General features: G+C 52.2%; 1 protein-coding gene across 6 annotated transcripts; it reads right to left on the reverse strand.

Moving 5' to 3' along the window:
- Positions 1 to 773: 773 nt before the first annotated feature.
- SLC45A1 (solute carrier family 45 member 1) lies at positions 774 to 23526 on the reverse strand. 6 transcript variants are annotated; one of them, XM_074334105.1, is made up of 9 exons: positions 23505 to 23526; positions 15788 to 16208; positions 15128 to 15220; positions 14487 to 14711; positions 9566 to 10305; positions 6923 to 7076; positions 5347 to 5523; positions 3679 to 3884; positions 774 to 1183 (listed from the first exon to the last, which is right to left on the reverse strand). In XM_074334105.1, the coding sequence occupies exons 2-9, from the start codon at positions 16182 to 16184 to the stop codon at positions 917 to 919; spliced, it is 2259 nt and encodes a 752-aa protein (XP_074190206.1). In that variant the 5' UTR covers positions 16185 to 16208; positions 23505 to 23526; the 3' UTR covers positions 774 to 916. The 6 variants fall into 6 exon arrangements, with proteins under 6 accessions (XP_074190206.1, XP_019602353.2, XP_074190207.1 ...); XM_019746794.2 differs by lacking the exon at positions 23505 to 23526 and adding an exon at positions 19273 to 19431; XM_074334106.1 differs by lacking the exon at positions 23505 to 23526 and adding an exon at positions 19273 to 19399 and having other exon boundaries at positions 15788 to 15885.
- Between the last annotated feature and the right edge of the window lie 2906 nt (positions 23527 to 26432).

Consider the following 26432-nt stretch of genomic DNA (forward strand, 5'->3'; position numbering starts at 1 on the left):
CCTCCACTCATGGTTTGCAGCCAGTGCTCACAGTATGGGATGGATGGATAGATGATGGGTAAATGGATAGGTGGATGGATGGATGATGTGTGGATGGATGGATGGATGGACGGACGGATGGACAGACGGACAGATGGATGGGTGAATGGATGGATGGCGTGTGGATGGACGGATAGATGGATGGATGATGTGTGGATGGATGGATGGATGGATGGATGGATGGATGGATGGACGGACGGACGGACGGACGGGTGGATGGATGGATGATGTGTGGATGGATGGATGGATAGATGGATGGATGGATGGATAGATGGATGGATGGATGGATGAAATGAGGCCTGACCCAAAAGCACTATATGCTCTAACTCTTCTCTGGGATGCAGTGTACAGTTAGACCAGGTTCTCGCCCCTTCGGCACTATTGACATTTTGGCTGGCGAATCCTTTGTTGTGGGGTGCTGTCCTGTGCACTGTCCTTTGTTGTGGGGGGCTGACCTGTGCACTGTCTTTTGTTGTGGGGGCTGTCCTGTGCATTGTAGGATGTTTATTGCATCCCTGGACAGCAGCACCCACCCGAGCTGATAACCAAAAACATCTCCAGACGTTGCCAAATGTCTTGGGTGGGGGGGTGGATATCATCTCCAGTTGAGAACCACTGAGTTATACTTTTCAATAAATGATTGTTGCAGCCCCCTCCCCAAGTTCTCATGCAGAGTGGCCCAATCCCCAGGTGACCTCTCACCCTCTGGAGAGCTACAACGAGAAACCATGGGCTTTGCTGCTGCTGCCATTTATTGTTTTATCACATATTTACATTCCAACAGGAGACCTGTCCCAGGCCCACCAAGGGCCTTTGGTGTGTCTCTGGTTCCAGACCCCCGGGCACAGGCCGAGGACCAAAGCTGGGGCTCCTGGTGTCAGACGTTCAGCAGGAGGGGCCGGTGCTCTTCGTCCGCAGCGTCGCCGGGAGGGATTTCGTAAACAACGCACAGTGAGGAGTACAAGCAGCCCAGGAAGGACACCAGGCTGGAGAAGTACATCACCCCATTGGCACTGCCCACGGCCGAGGTCAGGGGCCCCAGCACCAGCGAGACCAGGATCTGCGCCAGGAAGTACTGGCAGCTCAGCAAGGAGATGTCCACGCCCATGCCACGCCTGGTGCCGTCTGCACTGGACCCTGCAAACTGACCCAGGGGGAGAAACAACTCAGCGGCGACGGGCAGGTGACCAGGCCCGTGTTTCCTGCAGGCCCAGCGGCCCAAGCGACCCACGCTCAGCGGGCTCACATTTTCCAGACCCGACATGCACAGGGAGTTCAGCCAAGAGTTTAATAATATTTGTGTTCAGAGAGATGACGACAATGAAAAGAATCCATGACTAATAGTGGCGGGAGGGCTGCGTCCTCACAGGCCCGGGTGGCACAAGGCGCCTCCCCCACTTGGAGCGTTCTGATCTTTTCCCCTCCATGCTCACTGAAAAGAACGCAAGCTGCCCGGCCAGCTGGTGGCCCGTGTTCTGGCCTCTCCCCTTTCTTAACTGCTGTCAGCTACAATGCCCATCACGCACTCTGAAATACCCTTTCACGGTCCACAGCGGCTGGGCCTTTGGCCCAGGTTTCTGAGGCCCTCGTGCCTCCAGCCTGGACACATCACTCTGCCTCCCTCCCCACCCACAGCACCGCTCTGGGGATGGTGGTGAAACGTGGCCCCTGAGCAGAGCTGCAGAGGCGACAGTGGGAGGAGGCGGTGTGTGTCCCCTCAGTCTGCTCCCCCGCACAGGCCACCCTCACCCAGTGGCCACCAAAGCAGCAGGTTGATGCCACCCCCACAAACCTCTGTGTGTGTACTGCCCGGGGGCCAGCGTGGGCTGGCCCTGCATCTGGGCACAGATGTGGTCACCTCTGGCATGCTGCCAAACCCCCTTCCTGGAGAAGGCTGTGTCCTTGTGGACACCTGCACGGTGTGTGTCCTGGGGACCTGTGACTCCTGGTGACTGCACACATCCAAACCCTAACCCTAACCCGAACCTGAACTTTAACCCTAATCCCTAACCCTAACCTGAACCCAAATTCTAACCCGCAGGGGCACCGCCGTGGCAGGGAAGCCACAGGTTAGCCCTGAGCCTGCAACCTGAGGAAGACTGAGATGAACTGAGTGTCCAGAAGGTTCTATGGGCAATAGAGGCCCAGGCCTTCCAGTCAGCTCTGACCGAATCCAGTTAGAGTGGCCTGTGGCCCAGGGTGTCCCTGCCTGTGGGGCAGGCCAGCCCTTCGCCAAGAATGGCACATCCGCTTACCCCAGTGAAGAGGTCTCTGGGCCGCAAGGAACTGATAGGGGGGGTGGTAACTGCAGATGCCTGGGCAGCACCATCAAGCAGGGATGTTGCCACCCAAGCCCCCTGGTCCCTTGGGTGCTTCTGGCAGGTGCAGTGGCCGTTCTGGCAGGGCTGGCTGGAGGCCCGGGGTGCATGCACGGCTTCCTCTCAAGCCTTGGGAGAAAGTACAGTCCTCTCGGCCACTGCCTGTCTGTGTGGCAGTGTCCTGTGGCTGCCACCCAGTGGCACGGTCTGGCTCCAAGCTGATCTGATCTTTCATAGAAAGTATGGCCAGTCCACTGAATTCATCAGAAACCCCAAACTCCTTTAATCAGCATGCCTCCCGGGCAGGGCCTAGGGCGGGGGGTGACAGAGGCCCAAAACTAAAGGGGGTGTGAGGCTCAGTTATTGAGGTGACCTTTTGATGCACTATTTAAAACCTCAGCATTACTGCAAAAATGTCAGATGAGAATATGATTCTCCCGTGGCCAGAATGAAGCCCTGCCTCACGCTGCGTCTGGAGGAACCTGAAAAGGTGCTGCTGAGTGAGAGCAGCCAGGCAGGCACGTCCACAGAGGTAAAGCCCTGGAGAGAGAACGTAGAGCCGTGTTGCGGGGGTTCGGGGTGTCGGGGGACTGAGGGTGATGGCTCCTGGGTGCAGGGTTTCTTTCCGGGGTGATGAAAATGCTCTAAAATGGATGATGGGGATGGTTGCCCAGCTCTGTGAACACACCAGCTACTGAACTGTGCAATTGAAATGGGTGAACTGTGTGGTGAATTACTTCTCGATAAAGCTGTAAAGGGAAAAGTCGTGCTGAACAAAATACCAAAATTTTACATACAGGCAGGATCGGTGTTCCTGATTTTTCCTTTTGCCTCAGACTCCACTGTGACTTGGCCCCGGCACTGTTATGTACCGGTCGTTATTTAAAGTTCTGATATTTGGGGCATTAGTTTTCATTTTTACATATTACTGCATTAACATATTTCTGATCTTGATGCCTGGGGGTTTTTGTGCCCAAGGTGAATGCCTCACCTCGCCCGAGGGCCCACGCTAACAGGGGACCCCGAACCCTGACAGAAGGGGATTCAGGGGCCAGGTCTCCCCTTCCATCCTCCCCACCCAATTCCCCAGCGAATGGGGCAGTGCAGTCAGCTACCTGCTCAGGGCTGTGACCTGCTGTCACCATCCTGACTATCTTACCATTGGAACAGGGCCCCGCATTTGCCCTTTTAGCACCAGCCCTCAGATGGCATGGTGGGTCGGGGGCCATTTCCTGGGGGCAGGTTCTCCGTGAAGCTGGGTGGGGGAGGCAAGGCCGAGAGCAGCCTTTCCAGGACCCGAGGCCAGAAGGGACGCACCTACCTTCTTGCTCTGGTAGTAGTCGCACAGCAGCGAGTAGGGCAGGGTGCAGAGGGTGGAAAACAGGATCCCGTAGGTGACGCAGAGGGACAGAACCACACAGAGGTTCCGGGACAGGGTGGCGAGCCCGGTCCCCAGTCCAAAGGCCAGATATGCGATGAAGTACAGGGTGCGGACACTGAGATATTCTTCCAGCTTCTCCAAAATAGCTGCAGGCCGGACAGGGGGTTGAGGACACCACACCCCCTGGGCCTTCCAGGGACTCCGTCCCTGGGCCCCCTCCCCCGGGCTGACCCTAAGGCTGGAACCAGTGTGTCAGGCAGCTTGCCCTGGACCAGGCAACCTGCGTGGGGGCCCCAGGGGCCAAGGGACCCCTGATGGCTCCTGTGGGGCCAGACAGACAGCAGGACATGGGGTGGCCCTGTTCATACTGGCCCGGCCACCCCCCAGGTGCTGCTGCAGGTGTAGGGGTTTTGGGGTAGAGCTACCTGAGGCCCGGGAATGTGGGGTTTCCACTAGAGCCCCCTGTGTTCCTGTGCAGATCACAGAATTCTGTCTCTCTCCTAAAACAGGACGCCAACAGCCCATTGCCCACACGCGTCCAGAGGGCCGGAGAGCGCTTGGCACCTCAACTGCGCACAGCACTGCTTCCCAGCGCCCGGTAACTCGGGGCCGCTTCCCCACATCCTGGAGAAGTGGGGCTGTGGGGAACCAGACAGGCCAGGTGCCGCCCATGGGCTGGTAAGCGAGAACTAAGGACTCTTTCCTAGCACGGCCTCTCGACTCCCACCAAAGTCACATCCTGTACCTGGAGCTGGAACTCGCTAAGATGGGGACAGATAAAATAAAACAGGGGCCCACAAATAACAGTTCTCGGGACCAGCCTTGCTGCAGCCTGTGTGTGTGCCCCTGGAGCTCAGAATGGTTTTTATTTATTCAAAGGTTTTATGGAATTCAAATTCCCATGAACGTAAATGAAGTTTTACTGGAACTCAGCCACACACATTCATTTCCCTCTCACGCAAGGCACAGGCAGTGTCGCCTCGTCCAGCAGAGACCGTCTGGCCTGCGAGGCCCGGTGTCTGCTCTCTGGCCTTTTACAGAAATTGTGGGCGGACCCCTGAGGTAAGATTTGTGGGTTGCACACCTCCAGCTGGGTTCCCCACTGGGATGGCACCCTCATGAGTGCACACGGCTTCCTGTTTGTCCTGGGTCACCCAGGCACAGCCTCGGGGCCCTCTCGGACTCTGGCCCCGGCCCACCCTGTACATCCACAATCCGACCCCACCTGCCCCTCCTTGCTCCCTTCCCCGCACCCCCTCCCTCTGGACCAGCTGCCATGTGAATCAAAGTGGGAAGGACACAGGGGACATACCCGCCTGAGGGTGGTCCCTGGGCCTCCACTTTGCCCTCATTTACGGGCCTGACCCTCTCTGCCCAGCGGCTTACTCAGGTCTGGACACACCCAGCCCCGCCACCCAGTACAGGCCAGTGCACCCCACTGGTCCCCGAAAGGTTGTTAAATGACTGAAAAAAGACAGTGCTAGGATTGTGTGCCTGCAATTTTAAGACACATACCTGCCTTCATCCCACGTACTCCATCCACCCAGCCAAAGGCCATCACGACTCCCATGACGGCGCCTGACCCATGTCCTCCCCAGCGGCGGGTACCTGAGTAGAAGGCAGCGCTGAAGGCGTAGATACACATCCCCCAGCAGCCCATGGTGACTCCACTGTTGTACTTCTGATACTCCTCCGATGTGTGCGGGGCTTTGGGGTCTCCCTGAAACACCACCTCGCCCATGAAGTCCGTGTAGAAGAGCAGCATACCCTCAAACGACAGCCAGCCTGGGAAGCGGGAAGGGGCCGTGACCACGGGCACGGGTGCAGGCGCTGCAGCGCAGCCCCTCCTGTCGCTGCGCCAACAGCCGGTTTTGCCTGATTCTCAAAGTAAGACGTGTTTTTTGCAGATTTAAAACTTAAAGAAGGAATCACCTGTCGTCTCACCACCCAGGAATCACCTGGCTGTTCAAATTCGGTAGGTTTCCTACTAGTCTTTTTAAAAGCAGAGACATATTCGTATAAACATAGGCTGTATTGCATGAAGGTTTGATGTCCTGTTTTTTTTCTCTAAACATTTATTGCGCGAGGAACGCTGATTCCCCCCTCCTCCTTCTAAGACAAGAAACTGCCAGTGAGGCTCTGGCCACGGGTCGGGGCGGGTGGCATTTAGTCAGGAGACATCGCTGAGGAAGCGCAAATGTGGATACAGATCCCACTGGCTTTATCACCAAGTAAACTGCCGCGCTCACTTCCTCTGCATTCCCTGCCAATTTCTTCCTTGGTAGAAGGGGGGTGGGATTTATTGGCCCTCCTGACCCCCAATACTTATCATGCACAACTTCCTATTCCACTAAATATTCTGAAACAGCCCCGTTTTCGTGGCAGCAGAACATTTCTGCGCGCTCGCATCATATTGTGTTTAGCCCTGCTCCCACAGTGTATACCCATCCCCATTCCAGTTGCTGCCTATGATAAATCATGCTGTGATAAATACCTCGCACGTATGGGCTCGTTAAAATCTCTGATTATGTCCTTGCAAAGAATACAGAACAGGATCGCAGGGATAAAGGGTAGGGACATTTTTAAGATGTTTGCCTGTTGGCATATTGCTCCCTAGAAAATCATCTGGATTTACATATGTCCCATGAGGTTTGAGAGCCCTGGATTCTCTTGAATTCTTAATTATCCTCAGATGTTCAACAACCCAGCGGTGAAGGGATACCAAGTAGAATGAAACACATGTCGGGGCTTTTCCATGATAATTTGAACGCCACGCCTCATGGACTTGAGACGAGTGCTGGACACATGTAGGCACGTGTGTGTCTGCCTCGGCTCAAAGTGAGGCCCCAGCTGGTATCAGACACAAGTCCCACCAGTGGGAAAGTGACGTCTGTCACTTACCTATGAGTTGTCCTTGGTAATGAGGGTTTGAGCTGTGTAGACACCAGGGTGTCTGGGCTCTCATCTGAGCACCTGCTTTAGTCTGGGGCTGACCCACACCACGACCTGCCTTTGGTGGCATCTGGGAGCTCACAGAGCGTGAGGGGCCACCTGGGGAGCGAGGTTCTGGGGCATCCTGGGAGGTCGTTCAGGCGAGAGCCCTGGGTCAGGCAGCCCCTCCCCACCACACAGTGTGGCCTGAGCAGGCACAGGGACGCACGGGGAGGCTTGTCCAAGAGCTCACCCAGGAAGTGGTTGACACACAGGTTTCGTAGGGCCTTGGGCATGTGGCAGATGGTAGAGCAGAGGTGCCTCATGGACAGAGCCTGTCCCGATGGCTCGCCGGAGCCCGTCAGCTCACTCTCGTACTTCACACCGTTCAGCAGGATATTCGCCACCTGGAAAGGAAGCCCCGAAGCCCCTTGTCAGAACACTGAACTCGGCCACCCTGTGGAAACTCACACAGACGCAGAGCTTGCAAAGGTGTGTCTTCCTAGACGGTGTTAACCCAGCAGCGAACGCCACCCAAACGAGAAATGACTTTAGGTCATCTCCCCAGAGACTCAGCGCTGCTGAGAATAGAAGCTCTTTCACTTGTGCCCACATTTTGGCCCCAGGATGCGAGATCTGTGCCACGAGGAGTAAGTCAACACCTTGCCAAATGGGAAATACGTTTGAAAGAAAAGAAACATGGGTCAGTTCAAATCCAGACTTGATGAAGTCCTTTCTCTTCCATAAGAGACAAATGTGAAGGGCTGAGTTCAAGGGGACGGGGAAACCTGTTCGCACTGCCCTCCGGACAGGTGGAACCCCTATCTACAGGGAAGATGTCGGCCAAGTGAGCGTGTGCAGAAAAGCAGACACCCAGATACCCCTCCACCCATCAACAGAACTGGACCGACGGGGGCTAGCTTGCTTTCCGGGGCTCAGGAGCGACATGCTGTAACGACTCGGCTCACTGACTCCATTGAGAAGGCCTCGGTCCACAGCCACTGCCGGTGGTGGGGGAGGGGGCAGACACCAGCCGGATAAAAGGTGGACGTCTCAGGAGTTAAGGAGAAGCTGCTCTGGTTCCATTGGGGGTGGGGGGTGGGGAAGGGTGGGAGCTTGTGCTGTTGTCGGCACCTGGGTCTTCCGGTGGGAAGAGCAAAAGGAAGGAAAGAGCCCACAGTGCTAGTTCAAGGGCAGCCACACCACAGAGCTCATCACCCACAGAGCTCGTCACCCTTGGCCGCTGGAGGAAGACTGCCAATGTCACACCTGCAGCCGCACTCCCCACCTTTAGCCAGGAGTGTTTATATTTAGCTCAGCTTAGGATGTTCCTTTTCCTCAAAGGACAGAAATCACACTACATCGAGAACGGAAATTTTAAAGAGGATTAAAACGAGATTGTCAACCATATATAGTTTAGTTTAGATTTTCAAGCAAAGGCCTGTATCTAGAAGGCAGTCGGAATGTTTTGAAAGAAGACAGGACGAGCCAGCGTTGACCAGAGGCCTGAGTGACGGCTCTGGTGTCATCAGGGAGGAGGAGAACAGTGGCCTTGACTCCTCAGTTGGAGAAATCTTTGACTAACCGGGATTTCCTGACCCTGCCGTGATTTTCACTTCTTCTGACCCTTTCCAGACCTGAGCTCGTGAGATGCCCACAGGCAGCGTCCACACCGCCCCACATGCACCTTTGCCGCGTCCTTCCTGGAGATAAGAGGACAAGCACCCTTAAGTGACGACAGCGGCCCTAGGACTGACCAGCCACGGCGCACCAGAGGAGAGCAACCGAGACAGTCACACTGAAGAATTCCACACCAGAGAGAAAATGAACAGCCACCTCAAAATGTCTCCAGTTCACTTCCCACAAAATCGGGGTCTTCCCACCCAGGCACGGAGAGGAGACGCCTGTCCGAGGACCCGCCCTCCCAGGGCCTCTGGGTCAGGACAGGGGGGCGGGACCAGGTTTTGCTTCATGGAAACACACAGCTCAGGCATGTCTGTGGCACTTGGGTCCGTGGGCTGTGCTTCCAGGTCACCGGGTCCTTGCAGCTGTCTCCCTGGGGGGCCTGTGCAGACTGAACACGGTTTTATAGGATTCCTGCTCAAGAAGCTCCAAGTTCTCATTGACATTCTCTGTCCCGCCCCTGAGGAGAGGCAGGCCACAGAACTATGACTTTCAAGGGAGACTAGCCTTTCTTCTATTGAAAGCAGCCTCTTCAGGATCGCAGACTGAGAGCTGCTAAAATCCCACATGTCAGTCTGTGGACTTTCAGACAATCCCATGGATACTGCCTATGACACAAGCCTTCCAGAAGGTTCTTGGCCTTCATGGGACATGCTACTGTAGAATCCAGAGTTTTGACAGCCTCTGGGACGGTTGTCTAAGTTTAGACACTAGGAGGGAAAGGGAGGCAGGGGTCCCAGGAACACCGGCCAGGGTTTACGTTTTGTTTTGTTTTTCAGGAAGACTTAGATTGTTGGCACCCAAGTCCCATGGCCAAAATGGGCTGTGGACATTGGGGGTGCAGAGAAAGCTAGAAACAACTGAAACACACACAATGCTTGTAACAGGCTCAGGAATGGTCCAGCTTGAATTCCCTTGGGGCAAACGTGACGGTGTTTGAAAGAACCTTCCCTTTCATTGTGCCCCAGGTATGGAAGCACCTATCGCTCCCTGATAGGCCCCTATGCTCGCTCCTCCACACGCACACGCCAGGCCCAGAATCTGTTTGCGGATGTGACTGTCTCTGCGGCTTGTCTGTCTACATCCAAGGACCTCTGCTATCCCCGGATGGCGGGGAATGTCTTTCCAGACTGACAGTCCCTCTTCGTCATCTAATTGATGAGGGGGACACTGCACGGTGCCCTCTGACCCTTCCCCCACCATGCGCTTTTACCTGTTGACTGAAGGTCACGTTCCTTCTCCTGCTGGTTTCAGGACCACCTCCTCCCACCGCATCCAGGAGGGCCAAGGTCTGGGGCCTTTTCAGGATCCCGGTGGATCGTGGCTTGGAGGTGTCCAGGGAGCCCACCCTCAGGACGTCGCCATCACAGCCGGCCGTCAGGGCCACCTCTGGCCTCTCCCCGAGGCCGCAGTCCTGGCGGTAGAAGCCATCAGGGGCCCGGGGGAAGCTGACGCTGACGGCCGGCCTCGGGACGCTACCCGGGATGGCCAGGTAGTTGTCGTGGCCACCAGTGAAGCAGTCAATGAGGACACTATCAATGTGAGAGGTGGCGAAGGACGAGGCGAAGACGCTGAGCCCTGTGGGGGAGCTGTCCCTGCTGGTAAAGCTGCCGTACTTGGGGGTGAGGGGGCTGAGCGGCGAGATGGGGCTGGAGAAGCTGGCATACAGGCCGGTGTCCACGTGACAGGCCAGGGTGTCGCTGGAGCCCTCCTGGCCCAGGACGGGCGGGGAAGGTGGCAGCGGGAGGCTGGGGCTCTTCATGGCCGGCCGCTTCTCACCCAGGGGCCGCAGGGGTCTCTCGGGGATGCTGAACAAGGTCAGGATAGTGGTGACACTCAGGGTAACCGCGGTAAAGATGTAAATGACCCGCAGCTGCCCGCCCAGGGCTCTGCCGAAGCTGGTTCTGTCCCAGTGGATGCCCCCGACCACATAACCAAAGCCACCTCCAAGACCTGGGGAGAGAAGCAGGGTTTGGAAGGAAGTGCTGAAGGAAGGTGGTTCCAGTTCTCACTCAAGGTGCTAAGTCCACTCCAAGGACCCGGGTCTATTATCCGTCCCAGTGAAACCTCCCCCAAATGACGGTGAGAATGGGATTTCCAGGGACCCTGCGGGGACCCCCAGCCCTGCCCTTGAGGGCTGCCTGCCAGCCCGGCTCCAGGGCAGGTAGCGTGGCGACCACTTGCCTATGTTTTGTTCCACTTTATACGTAGCCTTTTAGGAATACCGGCAGTGAGCGTCTACACCAGGCCACATGTCTACACTGGGTCCCGTCTCCCCTTCGAGTGCCCATCCCCAGCTTCAGTGCCACATAAACATGGAAGATGGCATCTCCGACACCAGTGTGCATGCAGGAGTGCCCATGGCCACCCAGCCTTGCTCGCCTGATGACATCGTCCTCAAGCGCGAGTACCATGAGGAGAGTCACCCCTACTGGTGACCCAGAAGGCCCACCCCTGTGGCCAGGTCTCCAGGCCATCAAGCCATCGGGCAGCAATAGGGCTGCAGGGGTCCGGTCCTTTCCTCTGTACCTGCTCGCTGCCTTGCACAGCCACAGGGAACTACTGGCCAATGCCCAACTGGTTCATGCAGACAAGACAGAAATGTGGGCAATGCCACACTGCTCTCGACCAGCAGCAATGGACACACTTCCCTCCACGTGCTGCTTCCTCCAGCCTGGCTCTGTGCCTCCAGGGGCAAGAGCAGGGAAAGGCCGGAGCGTTCTACCGGCCCAGCACCCCGGCCCCCTCCGCGACCACATCCGGGGTCTGGCGAGTGACTTTGGGTTCAGCTGTACTTTGAGCCAGTCTGTGATTTTGGCTGTGCTCCACTGTGGGGAAAACTGGCCACGTTCGGGCTTTGCCTCTTAAACAGTAACGTCACTGGAAAAGCCTGGGCTTCAGACTCATTCAGTTCAACCTGCCAAAGCTCAACCCACCGTGTCCCTATGGTGGGGTGTGACCCTGAATCCAATCAGTAATGGTTTCACTGGAGAGCTTCCTTCATTTGGCTCAGACTGTCCTCACGGGCCTTCTGATGTCATGTCTCCCCCTTTTATTGTTCTTAACTAACCACACTCATTGCCCTCGTCAGCTTCACCCCACCCCTTTTGAAGACACAAGGTCAGATTTGAGGTCAATCTTATTAATAAGTTATCAATAGATTCTCACAGTTAAGAAACCATTCATCAACCCAGCAACAACAGCAAACACCCAATTCAAAAATGGGCAAAGGACTTGAATAGCCATGTCTCCAAAGCAGACATACAAGTGACCAATAAGCTCATGAAAAGACGCTCAACATCACTAATCACTAAGGAAATACAAATCAAAGCCCCAATGAGACAGCACCGCACACCCATTAGGATAGTTACTATCAAAGAAACAGGAAACAACCAGTGTTGGTGAAGATGTGAAGAAATCGGAATACTTGTATGCTCTTGGGGAGGATGTAAAATGGTGCAGCCCCTGTGGAAAACAATGTGGAGGTTCCTCAAAAACTTAAACATAGAACTACCATGTGATCCAGCAATTCCCGTTCTGGGTGTGTACACAGAAAAATTGAAACCAGTGTCTGGAAGAGATATTTGCACACCCATGTTCATAGCAGCATTATTTACAAATAGCTAAGATGTGGAAGCAACCCGAGTGTCCATCAACAGATGAATGAATAAACAAAATGTGGTATAGACACAGCCTTGAAAAGGAAGGACATTCTGACACACGCTACATCATGGCTGAACCTTGAGGACATTACGCTCAGTGAAATTAGCCAGTCACAAGAGGACAAAACCGTGTGAGTCCACTCATATGAGGTGCTTCATAGAAACGGAAAATGGATGGTGGTTGTCCAGGGCTCGGGGAGGGGGTTGGGGTGGAGAACAGAGAGTTATTATTTAATGGGTGTAGGGTTTCAGTTTTACAAGATGAAAAGAGTTCTGGAGATGGGTGGTGGTGATGGTTGTACAACTATGTGAATACACTTAATACCACTGAACTGCGCACTTGAAAAATGGGTAAGATGGTAAATTTTATGTCATATGGATTTTATCATCATAATAAAAAGAAATAATGCAGATTATACAGTAAAAAAACCGAAGTCCTTCTTCTTACCCTCCAAAGCTCAGCGCTGGCCTGACCGAGACCTATGCAGAAGTATGCTGGGACCATGTCCACACACGTGTGTAAGTAAGGATGAACAATGGCATTTTCTAGAATAAGTGACTGAGGTTTGAAGAGGCTGAACAGTTTGCCAACGTCCCACAATTAACGGGAGGAAAAGCACAAAACCCGTTCAGGCTTTCGGATCCCAGAGCCAGCCCGTGCCTCTAACCACCGGGCACCCTGGCCTTTGCATGCAGGTCCCGCGTGTGTCTTGTTGTCACTCCCCTGATTGTTAGAAATCCTTTTCCTTGCTATTTTACCTGAGATTGTTCACTTCCACTTTATTTTGTAACAAGGTAAGTGTTTTACATATGTTGGAATGCTAGATGTGCTGATTTTTATATAAGACTTTGATACACAAACATCATACTGAATTTCCTTACTGTTTCAGGTTAACTCTGTTGAAGTTTCCCTATGTGCAGTCACAGAGACCTTTGGTGACAGCCGTCAGCCTGCACACCTCATGGTTATTTCTACTGTCTAATTGCAAAGTCTCTGGGCGGGTAGTGGTCAGCCTGCCTTGTTCCTCACTGATGGTAACGTCTCTCCTGCGTGGCGTTAAGACAACACAAGTATGTGCGCAGGCGCGCGTGTGTGTGTAGCCATGTGTGTGACACACGCATACACACACATCCAGAGTTGATTCTCATTATTTTCAGATCCCATATTTGCGGATTTACCTACTTCTGAAAATTGATTTGTAATTCCGATCAATACACCGACCCCAGTACCTTCAATACCCGGTCACTCGTGGATGTGTGCAGAGCAGCAAAAACTGTGAGTCGCTCAGCCTACATGGTGCCAGTTGGGATTTGAGAAGGTGACAGTCTGTGCTTTTGTGCCAATTCTCACACTGTAAATAACCATCTTTTTCGAAGTCTAGTTGGTGCCACCTGTTAGCGTTTTTGTGCTTTTTTTGTTGGTGGCATCGCCGTTTGAAACAGCCCCCAAGTGTAGTGCGGATGTACTGCTGTCTAGTCTCCTGAAGTGCGAGGCACCCGTGATGAGCGTCATGGAGAAAACGGTGTTAGATAAGCTTCGTTCGGGCGTGCGTTTCAGTGCTGCTGGCTTGGATTCAGTGTTCCTGAACCAGTGCTGTGTACTAAATAGGTGTCTTTAAACACAAACCAGGTTATGTATCGCTCAGTTGCTGATAACGTTGTGATGAGGAGCTCGTAGGAGCCTAACTATGAGTTCCTCCAGGGGGCAATAACCCGGCAGCGGCCCATTCGGGAGTCACAGCCGCTTTGTAACACAGCCGCGCAAGTAGCAAGACCAGCTACGCACAGCACTGTATACATGCAGTTATATGTACACGTATAGGTGTATATACACCGGGTGCAAAACAATGCATGCAATTGGACACTCTGGTCAGCGCCGCTCAGGCAGGAGTTCGCCATCATCAGAAGTGTCTGGACGCTGATGGGAACACTCTGAGCACCTCTTGTCATTGAGAAGTCAAACATGACTTGTATTCATCTTTTGTTATTGGTATATATGGAGTACCCTGTTTCCCTGGAAATAAGACCGAGCTGGACAATCAGCTCTAATGTGTCTTTTGGAGCAAAAATTAATATAAGACCCGGTATTGGATTATATTATATTGTATTGTATTATATTATACTGGGTCTTATATTAATTTTTGCTCCAAAAGATGCATTAGAGATGATTGTCCGGCTCGGTCTTATTTTCGAGGAAATACGATATTATAATTTTAATACAGTTTTCCTTTCTTAAAATGTGTATACATTTTTTGGCACCCTCTGTACTTATGTACACACATATATGCAAATTATCAATAGTATCGTTGATGTATATTGTTTGGGATATACATCTCAATCACTGCAGTGTTCCTCCATGCATTCGAATTTTACCAACTTGCTTTTTAAATCAGAGCACGAGGCAGGGACTTGTAAGCGCACACAGTGAGACTCACAGCCTGCAGCGCGCTGGCCACGCGGGCGGACACTCACCTGCCAGGAGTGCGTGCATGTTCAGGCCCCGGTCCTGGTCGGCAGGGCTGCACACGTCCATCATGTAGGCGTGACTGGGGTTGTCCGCCGAGTCCGCGCTGAAGTCCATGAGCACCACCCCGCACACGGTCAGCAGGATGCCCCACTTGTGGTTGTCGGCCGTGTCGGCCAGCGCCATGCCCAGGTCCCTGCCGTTGAGCAAGAGCGAGAGGCCCAGCAACGCCCCTGAGGACAGAGACCCAGACTCACCGGGGGACACGCAGACCAGCTCTGCCCCCCGCCGCCCACGACATAAGTCTAGACTCGTTAGGGCCCAAGGATTCCTTTTTAATTGAATTCCACACAGAGCCCATTGGAAAAGCCACCTGGTGACTCACCGTATTTTCTTTCGTGCTTGGATCAGGGTTTTGATTTCGTCAAGCAGAGCAGGAATGTCATGAACTTAACTCATTTAAAAAAACGATCAAAGTGATATAGTCTCACAGTTAACTCAGGTGAGGTTATGGGGTACCCCTGCCACCACACCACTGAAATTATCTGGGTATTTGCTGTGGTCAACACTCTTTTAGATTTTCCTAAGAGGAAGCAGTGGGGGCCTTTTTTCTTTTGTTCCACTTTATTTCAATTCCAAAACAACAGACCTATAGCCAGGACAAGAATGAAAGGGCGTCTCCTTCCAAACCTTGAGGTACATCGGTCACTCCAAGCACCCAAGAGTGGCTGCAGTAGGAATCCTGAAACAGAGCAGGCCAGTGGTCATTGCTGGGGTCCCCACGGCACATCGGGACGAGCACTGAGACAGCCTCGTCACATTCCTGAAACACCTTCACTCAAATGTCCCCAAAAGAAAAAGATGATGAAACTCAGAGTCAGCAATAAAACCCAAAGCTAGAAAACAAAAGACAAGCAGACTCTTGGAATCACTCAGCTTCTCCCTAAATTTTCTGCTGTGGCCCTTGTAAGGCACTAAGCAACCACGAGCTTGAGAATCCAAGAAATGCCAGGACCTCCCAGATCCAACCCACATCAAGCTTTATTGGATCCTCCAGTGACAGCTAGACGGCCCAAGATGGCGCTAATCCTCGGGGGCTGCTAAATTCCTGTTCTATAAACTGGTTTAGACAAAGTAACTTAAAACATGGGGAGCAGCCCGTCATACCTGTTGTCCTGCAGCCCCAAACTAATGAGTGGAACTTAACTTCTGCTCCTCCCTTGACCCTTAAGCTGCTTCAACGGAGGCTTCCAGAAGCTTCCAGAAGCTTCTGAAGGCCATCCACCATCGGGGCTGAGCTGGGGCTCACCGAGGATGGGGCTGATGAACCACACCAGGCTGTAGAGCTGGTCGGGCAAGCCCATCTGCAGAAGCACGGGGGTCACATATGCCGTCTCCATGGCGTAGCTGAACTCAATGCCAAAGAGAATGCAGCCATTGAACAGCAGCTCCCGGAAGGACCTCTGGGGGTGCAGGTCCCCAAAGTCCACTAGCTCGATGGGACATGGGGTGTTGGGTGGCGGGGGTGGGGAGGGGCGAATGCACTTCCTCCTCTTGGGGTGTCGTTTGAAGTTGTTGGCCCGGTGGCTGATGTGCCGGGTCACGGACCCCGCGTAGCCCGAGATCTGAGACCTCCAGAAGTCCTGAGGAGCCAAAGTGGGCAAGAGGGCCTCTCCCGGAGGGGTTCTGCTCGCCGGGGGGATCATCGTAGGGGGGGCCGGTGCGCGTTCCTGTGGGGAAGCCCATTGGGAGCGTAACAGTGACTTCATTTTTCCAGGTGGCTCTCCCCCTGCCCTCCCCTGACTTGCACCCACTCGCCCTTTTCATATGGGGAAAAATTGAGTTCACACCGGGGACCTCTTAGAGTCACACCGTGCCCCCCAAAGTAGAGCCTACTGCTTGTGGATGGTGTTACCAGCCTCTCTTGAAACAGTGCACCTCATGTGTCCCTGGAGACCAAGCCAGGTGCTCTCTCCCTGCTCAGAGAGAGGACGCACAGTCCTTCAGGTCCCCGCACTCAAACTCAAAGGGACCTTTCCCCACACAGGTGGCGGCAAGAGGGTTAGGCAAAGAACCTCCCGAGGACTGAGAGCGGCAAGAGCCTTAGGGTATGTCAGGCTGTTTTAGAACCTGCAGCCCATTTCCAGGTCCCAGAGGAGCAGGGAGGAGGGGAGACAGGCATGGGGCAGGGCCCACCTCCAGGCACCCTAAGTGCCCATGCACGGTTAGAGAACAGCCCTTCCTTCACGGGATGCAGTCACAGCGGTCACCTTCCCTGGTACTAGGTTCACTCTTCACAGTAGGCTGGGGTCCTTGCCCAAAAGCCGCTGAATGATTTTCATTCAAGTTTTTTCAGTATCCACAGATGAGTGAATTTTCAGTCAAGTCAGGACAGATAATTTTTAAGAGTTTGAAAATGCTGAATGAATTCATAGAGACAAAAGAAAGACATACGTCTTGCCCTGGAGCTAAGTGAAAAAGTGGAGGAAAGGAGCTCTAAGCAGTGGGAGCCACCCATGTAAAGAAGGTGTGTGTGACATTTGGGCGGAATGGCGGTGGGATGAGAGAGAAAGCCATCAGAAGGGCCCAGCTGCTCCGGGAGGGTCTTGAAGATGTGCTACGAGGTGGATTTCATGCCGAGATGACAGGGATTGACATGACCAGAGACTCAGGCTGCTCTCGCTTCTGTAACTGGCTTATCTCGTGACCTTAGAAAAATCCCATGCTCTCCTCTAACACAAGAACTCAATGTATCTGAGAACTCTGTCCACAAGCAACACTTCATGAAAAACAGAATTCATATACGAAGATTAAATCAAGACTGAAATATTTAAAAAGCTAAGCTCTTTGTTTATGTTCCTCTCAGTCTAGCTCAGGCCCTAGTATGTAGTAAACACTTCAGAAAAACCTGTCCATCAGCTGGTCTTGACCTCAAACACCCAGGTGACTGTCAGTGTTCTCTGGGGCTTCACTCGTTAAGATCACAGAAATAAGAGTGCCCCTTGGGACACTGCGTAACTGGCTCCTGACAAGTCAGAAGGAAGACTGTTAGCACAGGTGTGTGGGACAGCGTGACCTGAAGACCTGTCTGGTCACAGCCCCACAGCCGCCTCCCTGTCTGCCTCGCTACCTGCCCCCTTCAGGCACACACAACCTCTCTTTCCTATCAGCGTTTTACCCCATAAAGTGAACCCAAGTGCATGCACATTAGACACCGTCCTTTTCATTTTGGAATGAAGCACCAGGGGCCCGCTTTGGAAGAATTGCAGATTTAAACAGCATTTGATGGAAGCGTACTTTTGAAATGGGGAACCTTTGTGACTTAAAATGAACTATGTAGATAGCCCAGGTCTCTGCCCACGATGTGATGGCTCCCTCATCACCGACCCACCACCCCCAGCTTTAAAACACAGCCTGCAGTCTGTGCGCGCAACAGTGAAACATCCCACCTCCACCTCAGCATCTAAACCAGAATTCAACCGGAACTAGAAAAAGTCCTCACTAAGGGTTCACCTTCACATTTGGGTGTCAGTATCACCATTTTTATTTTAAAAATACCTTTGTTAAAGCTGCCCATGAAAGGTTATTCTAAGAAGAATGTTTACAATTCATTTTGAAGGTTATAAAAATGAAAGTGAAATTTAAAATAATGAAATAGAATTTTAATACAAATATTCTCCAGACCATCTTACTTATACTATAAGATCATTGACTCAGTCCAAAAAAAATGCACGCTTATGCCTGGACCCCAAGGTTATACACCAGGCCCACTGTGCTTCTGGAATACAGAGGATGTTTCAAGTAACAGATCCCTCAAATGCACTATGGGAAGATTAAGTGGCAAATGATTAATTTAAAAAAATGTCCATGTAATTTGAATGTTTAAAATTATCCTAGTATGAGCCAAAATAATTTCTTCATGTCTTTCTCCTCTCTTCTGTGTGAAACCAGGCTTCCCATCACGGGGTCACATGGGGCTACAACACCTCCCCACTTCCTTCTGCCAGCTCTCAAAGTTAATACTTCAAGGAAATCTCCCCAGACCAGTCAAGGTCTCTGTGGGCTTGAAGGGATGTATTTAATAAGTTGGTTACTGAATTGTGGCCCCTACCTGACGGCCAATTGATCCTGAAAGCCCTTGTCAGGTGCATGTGGGACAGAGGTTCCGTCAGCACCTGACTCAACTTCCCCGTAAAAGCCAGAAAACACATTGTGGGAATTCCAGAGATAATTTGAGAAGTTATTCATTGTCGAGGACAGTGAACTGAATTGCTGTAAGTCTCCTATTTCAATCTCAGCGTCTTACCCCTGGTAAGAAGGCAGGCATCCTGGATGCTCGCGAGAACCTTAATCCTGGGAGGCTGAAAGAGGTTATACCATGGCCCCTGGCCATCAAGAGGGTTCAGCCTGAGGCGGGAAGTGAACCGGAAGCTGATGACACCTGCCCAGGTGACTGGGGAACGGAAGCTGGTGACACCTGCCCAGGTGACTGGGGAATGGGGAACAGGGCCTCTGGCACCAAGAAGCACAGCAGACAGGGGCAAATTGCGGTATTTGGTTTTCTTTCCAGCAAGGATGAAATACATTGTCACCCAACTGCTACTCTCCTCAGGGCCAGAGGGGTCCAGAGTCTCCATTTACAGTTCAATTAATTAGACATTCAAGAAGAACAAAGGTCTCCGTGCCAACCTCCAGCCCCAATCTTGGCAGTCTGATTACTCTGGGGCCTAAGCCGCCTCGCTCCCAGCACAAAGCTGGAAGCTGTGCGGAGAGCCCAGGAGGAAATGGTGGTACCTGTGGTTCCAGCCAGGAGGCATCCCTTTCCGAGGTCGGGCTGCTGCCTGCCCTGTGCTCGGTCCCGGCCCAGCCGCCCTTGGCCCGCCGCTGCTACTGCTGCAGCATCACCCCGCGGGGCGGGGCCGTGACGTCACGGCTGCATCCTCGCCGCCCGCGGCCGGTACCCGCAGACCATCCTTAAAGCGGCACCGCCCGGTCCGCCCCCACCCCTGCCGGCCGCTTATCCGGCTCAGACCTTTAAAGGTCGGCAGGGTCTGCGCGAAAGCCCCAGAAACAGGCCCTCTATGGCTTCCGTGGGCCTGAGGCACGCTTGCCATGGAGAGCCCCTGTCTAAAAAAAAATTAAATTTTATTTTATGGCTGTGTTGGTCTAAAGATGAAATATGAATGCTGTATGTTAGAACATTTCTTTGGCCTTCTGATTTGTTTTTCCTTCTGACTTTAAAAGAAATGAACTCATTTCGTTGACAGTTAAAAGCATTGTGTGCTCTGGACACTGTGCCCATTGAACAGGGTGGACAAGTTGATCCTGCCTAGAGCTATTGTACTGCATTCACTTATTCACTTAACAGACAGATCAGGTGCCGGCACTATTCTAGGCACTGGGAATAGGGCAATGAGAAAAACAAAGTTTTTGCTCCTGTGGCATGACATTGTAGAGAAGAGAAGCATTACAAAGACAACATAATTAAGTGATATGTGAGAAGATAGTAACTCCTCAGAGAAGGAGCTCAGGTGTGTGAGGCTGGAGGAGGGGGTGCTGTTACCAGTTTAAATAGGGTTGTTGATGAGTCCTCATCTAGAAGTGACATCTGAAGAGAGACTTGGAGGAGATGAGGGGTCAGCCATACTGATATGTGGGGGAAGGTCAAGCTGGGGAGAGGAGAGAGTCAGTGCAAAGGCCCTGGGGTAGAAGTGAGGTGGGCTGAGCCAATGACAACACAAATGATTGGACACTTTGTACTGAAATCACGACCTCAAAAGTGCTGAGGGGAGGCGTGTGTCTATGAATGTTTATAATACGGGGATTTGACCTCGTTGGGAGAGTCAGGTATCCCTTGAGGACAAGTGAGACTTGAGGGCTGCACCAAAGCTGAGTAGGGAGGGCAGTGTACTCCAGGTGGAAGGTCAGCATGTGCAGAGCTCTTGGGACAGGAGAGGGCATGGTGAGCAGAGCTGAAGGAAGCCAGTGGGGCTGGAGGACGGAGGCCCAGCGTGAGTGGCGGGTGGGCTGAAGATGCAGACCGGGCCCAGCCTACAGCCTCGTGGGCTGCTCTCATCCTTAGGAGCAAGATGAAGCTCAGAAGTGTTCTAGGCAGGGGAGCAGGTGACATTAATCATACTCGTATTCTGCAAAGATCGTATAGCTCAGGGTGGAGAATGGATTAGAGGGGGTCAGGAGGACCAGGTGGCTGTACTGATGGAGGAATCTATTCCTGTGAGTCCCCAAGTGGTGTAGATGATGTTGGATCTGCCGGCAGTTTCTGGGTGTGGGCTGGATCGTGTCTCTTGAGACCAAGGAATGGAAAGACGGACCCAGGAGAGGCAAAGAGTTTTAAAAAGAGGATAGTTTATTGAAAGCAAAGAGTCAGAGCTCCAGAGCGGGAGGGGGTCCCGAATGGGGGTGCCCGTGACTGAGGCAAAAGCTCCTATTTTTATACCTTCCCTTGCCTGCTTGGGGAAGGAGAGCTGTTTGGAGAAGGGAACTTCTAATGAAATTCGTCTACCAGGTTTGGTCAGCTTGCCCATTCTAAAGGAATTAGCAAAGTAACCCACTCTTACCTATCAGATCTGTTCCATTTGTCAGGCCAAAAAGAATTTTATGATTAACCTCAAGGCCTTGTTACATTATGTCCTAGAGCAGAGGAGTGATTTCAAAACCTGGAGTTCTAGGATATGGCTGTCTTTGTTTATTCCACCAGGGACCTCCCTGTCTCCCTAGGGACATGCTTAGCTAACCTGTATCAGTACCAGGTCGAAGCTTAGAGAATGGCCCAGGTGGGAGAGGATAGGGACGATGGTGGAGGGAAAGAGGTGGTGGATGGGCGAGGCATCAAGGAGCAAGGACCAATAGGACTTGGCGATAGACTGAAGGTGGGGAGCTGTGGGGAGGAGGTGGGGTGGCGCCAAGAAGTTTCTAGCTTAAACACCTGGGTGTAGAAAGGTAGGCTTATTGAGAGGAGAGCAGCTTGTTGGGTAGGGTGAGAGTCATAGGCTGGCTTTGGGACAGGAGAAGTTTGAGGGGCCTTTGGGGCACTCGGGCCATCAGAGACAGAGTCTAGAGCTCAGAGATGGTCCTTTGCAGATCAGCTGCCCAAAGGTGATAACTGAAGCCAAACTGTGGACAGTGACATCAACAGGGAGATGTGTGATGCGGGACCCAGACGAAGCCTGGAGGAATTACAACAGTCACTGGCCAGAGCAAGGAGATGGAGCCATCGGAGAACCCGTTCTACCTTATTTTTCTCTAAACAGAAGTAATACAGCAGTTTGAAAAAATGTCAATGTTTTTCTGGTTTGCATTTACACCCAAATGACCTGCTATTTAACTGATAAACCCTGACATCGCAGGGGCTTAATGCCATAGACACTTATTTTTGGCCCATGTGAAGTCCAAAGGGGGTGCTCCTGATGGGTGGGGGACCTCCATGCAGTCGTGCAGGGACCTACCGTGTTTCCCCAAAAATAAGACCTCGCCAGACCATTAGCTCTGATGCATCTTTTGAAGCAAAAATTAATATAAGACCTGGTCTTATTTTACTATAATATAAGACCGGGTCTAATAATATAATATAATATAATATAATATAATATAATATAATATAATATAATATAATATAATATAATATATATAATATAATAAATACTGGGTCTTATATTAATTTTTGCTCCAAAAGACGCATTAGAGCTGATTGTCCGGCTCAGTCTTGTTTTTGGGGAAACACGGTAAGCTCCTTCTATCTGGGCTTTGCCAGAGCCAGGCTTGCAAGAGGCCCACATTCCACTCACATTCCATTGTCTGGGACTCAGTGACAGGGCCACACCCAACCAGAAGGGAGGCACCAATGCATGGCCTCTGTCCAGGGTGAGGAGGAAGTGGGGGGGGGAGGGGGAGTAACTGGTCAGCTGCTTCTTTAGCGTTTATCTGTTTGGGGGAGGGAGGGGAGGGTGGGAACAGTTAGGAAAGCTAAGGAAACAAAAGTTAGTTATCTTGTTCCTGATATTCAAAATAGGATTTTGCAGAAAGAGAAAAGGCTTGAAATTTAGGCATTGTTGAGAAAAGACTTTAAAAAGATTCCTTTGTCCTTTTTAACCTTCCAAAGTGTTAACCTTCCCAGATGAGAATGCTCCTTTCTTAACCTTCCAGTGCCAGACCCCACGCAGAAGTTTCTCTGTCTTACCCTTAGGTCTGGACTGAGGCCAGAGCAGACGGAGACCCACAGAAGGTGGAGGAAACACATAACAGGAGCTGTGGGAGGCAAGTAGAAGCAGGACATGGGAGATGCCCAGCTGATGGGGCATTGTGCTGGGGGCACCCCTGAGGGTACAGGCTCTGGTGGGCTTGCCCCTGGCCAGGAGGAGTTTGTTTGGAGCTGAGCTGTCCTGCGCCAATGTGGTGGCCTCAGCCTGGCTGGGGGCAGAGGGTGTGGTGGTGTCTCTGCCCTACTCAGAGCTAAAAGCAGCAATAGCTCCTTGGGGGGATGACCCGAGGGGGAACACCCTTTGCCCCAGCGTGGAAGGACAGTCAGGCCAGGAGGCAGGTGGAGACTGGCAGAGAGCCCCAAAGGGGTCTACAGGGCCAGGCAGGGCTCCATCAACCTCACGGCAGAACCCTGCAACTCAGGAGCCCTGCAGGGCACACAGGGGACCAGCATGTGGTCTGGAGCCTCTGCCCACCATACCTGGAGGTCACACAAGCCCCGCCCAATGCCCTGGACAGGATGAGGAGGACAGAGACTGAAGGGTCATTAGTATCAAGAGACCAAGTCAGACCCAAGGGGACTGTTCAAATGACCCAATTGGACTCAATTTTGTATCAGGTTTGACCAAAGCTAGCATCCCCTAACACACCCTCCCAGCCAAACAGTGGGCGATAGCTCGTGAGAATGCTCAGATCAGGAACAGATAAATAAGTGAAAGCCAGTTCCTTCGCACCCAAGTGTATTGTGAGACCGGCCAGGAGAGAAGAAAGCGGAGAGGAAAGTGTGGGCGCTGATTTCAGCGGCTCACCGGCCTTCCTGGGGTGTCCACAAGGTGGTGGAAGAGCCCCACCTTTCTCGGCCTGCGCCTTTGCCGCTGGAGTGCAGGGAGAGCCGGCTGAAAGAGCCCACAGCAGACAGCTAGTATTTCTCTGGCACCAAAGGAAAGAAATGGTGCTTTGTAAGCACTTTGTGATTTTGCAAAGTTTTATGGTCCTAAGGCCGAATTTTTCTTTTTACTTGGTGGCCACACTTTCTCTGCAAAGCACACCGCCACATGATTTAAAAAAACAAACAAACATTATTTTTAATAATACATCTCGTGCCAGGCCCTGTGTTCAGGTTTTAGTGTACTTTAAACCTCATTTAATCACCCTAACTTTATGCAGGGGGTGTTGTCCCCACCATGTTTTCTATCCGGAAGCCTGAGGCTCCCTGAGAGGGTAAGGCCACGTCATGGTCATGGTTCCAGCAGGGACTGGGACCCAGGACTGTGACCCCTTAGGCCCACACCTCCTGCAGCAGCGGCGGTGGGAGGGCCTGGGGCAAACTGTTTGCAGTCCTGCACGCGTTCATTTAGCAATTGTTTACCGAGCACTTGCCTTCCACCAGGCACCAGCTGGGACCTCACACCCTTGGCTGTGGCCTCCATCCTTAGTGTCCCCAGGACTGCGGCCTCTGTCCTCTCTGACCACCTCTGCCCATCCATTGTGTGTGTGTGTGTATGTGTGTGTGTGTGTATGCGTGCGTACTTACACAGATGTTGTAGAAAAAGGTTCCTTTTCTTGTTTTATGTGGAATTCATGAGTCATTGATGTCCTCTGGTCAATAATGCTTTTTACTCTTCAGGAAAGTCTCTGTGGCTCTGACATGCCCTACACTCACTCATGCACGTGAGCATATACACACATGCATTGCATACCTGCCTGCACATGCTCGTATGCACGGGCACACCTATGCAGGTTGCATGCATACACACTCACACGTGTGCGTGCTGGTGAGTGCGCGCTCACACACCCACACACACACTTCCTATTGCCACAGCTCTTCCTGCTGGGGGACAGCAGCCGCTGAAACTCTGCATTCAAACCCAGAAGGTATGTTTCCACAGGGAAATAGTCACCAAGTTACAGTCCTTTAACTGCAAACTGCAGGAAGGACAGCCCAGCTCGTTTTTGTACCTACTGCAGCACCTGGCAGAGGGCCGAGCACATGGCAGAAAGACACCCAAATGTATTTGATCTACATATTAATACAATGGGAGCAGTTGAAGTTGTGCCATTGTACCTGCGTCCACACAGGTGCATTATGGGTTAAAACAGATTGTCATGGGCTGGCTTGAAAACGTCATCACGCTGTTTCTGCAGGAACGTGAATTCTGGTTTCCAAACATATGCCCGCCCTCCTTATAGAGAGAGAGCCTGTGGGACCAAACCCTGCGCGCTGGACAGTCCAAATGGCTGGGACAAAGCGGGATGAGAGCCGTGGGGTACTGGTTGGCGTCTGAGCTAAGTCAGAGCAGAACCCAGCATCTGGAGGTCCAGCAGTACTGGATCCAAAGGGTGTTGGGCTCAGTTTCTAGAACCAAGATGGTGGCCCCCAGGGTGGCTGTGGACTCCTTGTCCCGGGGCTGAGAGAGAGCCTCATGCGGGCAAAAAGTCACTAGAGAAAATGCAGGATGCCCAGTTGCACTTGAACTTCAGATAAACAGTAAATAGTTTTTATGTGTAAGTATGTTCCAGGCAATCTTTGGCCTCCTGTATTTTGATGGGCTCCCTCCAGCAGCCCTCCTGGGACAGCTCCTGGAAGCTGGCAGAAGAAGCCACCCCAGGGAGCCCGAAGCCCTTCTTCGTGAAGCTGGGATGACCAGAACCTCCTAGGCGCTGGCTGCTGTCCGATGCCTGGGAGCCATCCCCTGCCTAGCTCAACTTTGATTTGCTGTTCCCCTGAGGGCGTAGAGAGCACCCAATGCTCGTGGAGAAGTCCCAGGCAGCTTCTGGGAGGCTTTTCAGAGAAGAAACTCCTGGGTTGTACCCACTATGCTCTTTAAAGTTTCAGTGGCTTTTGTGCTTTATCTATTCAATTCAATTTATTACAATTCAGAACCTACTAAACAGAATTTTCTGACACTTAACCGCTGTTTATACAGCTAATGCATTTAAGAGAAGTTTCCAAATAATTTCAATCTTTTATCTTAATAATGCCCATGAATTATTAAAGTTTTACATTATGAGCTATAACACAGAAAAGTGCAGGAGACAAAATGAATAGCTCAGTGATTTATCGCACGCGTGTAACCACAGACAGGTCTAGACAGAATATCTGCCAGCTCGCTAGAAACCCTCCACATGCCATTACTCTCACTACCCCTTCGTCTCTCAACCCCTGCCAAGAGGTAATCACTATTCTTCTGAATTTTATCTTCATTGTTTTCTGGCTTTTTAAAATATATATATGTATGGCTGTGACACATGTCTTCGTTTGACTTCCCCCAAAGCCTGTAATTTACCGGAGAGATGATCCTAGGAAGTAGGAGTCAGGTGAGAGAGGGGGAAGGGAAAAAAGTTCACAACAAATACGTTGAAACGACTGGGTCCCCAGTGTGGGCCACCGGGAGCTCAGTCCTGTTGGGACCCTCAGAGAAGCCATATGGAACAAGCTTTGTCATTGCCCTGCTGGAGGATGGGGAGCTGGGCGTCTACTTACCCACTTCCTGCCCCCACTGGTGGAGGGGTGCCCTCGGGCCATCTGCAGCCTAGTGGCGTCTGTGGAACACAGAGCACACTCTCAGGCTGCTGGAGGTGGGAAACTGTCTACTGCAGCTACAGGTGAACGCAGGTGAGCCCAGGAGGTACAAGGGCTACCCTAAGAGCCAGTCCGCTGCAAGAGGGGAGCTTGCACCAGGACTTAGCACACTGCTTCCTTCATCTGGAAAGTCTTACTACGAGAAAAAAAAGGC

The sequence above is a fragment of the Rhinolophus sinicus genome, linkage group LG06 (assembly GCF_036562045.2).
Source record: "Rhinolophus sinicus isolate RSC01 linkage group LG06, ASM3656204v1, whole genome shotgun sequence".
In the NCBI taxonomy this organism is placed as follows: domain Eukaryota; kingdom Metazoa; phylum Chordata; class Mammalia; order Chiroptera; family Rhinolophidae; genus Rhinolophus; species Rhinolophus sinicus.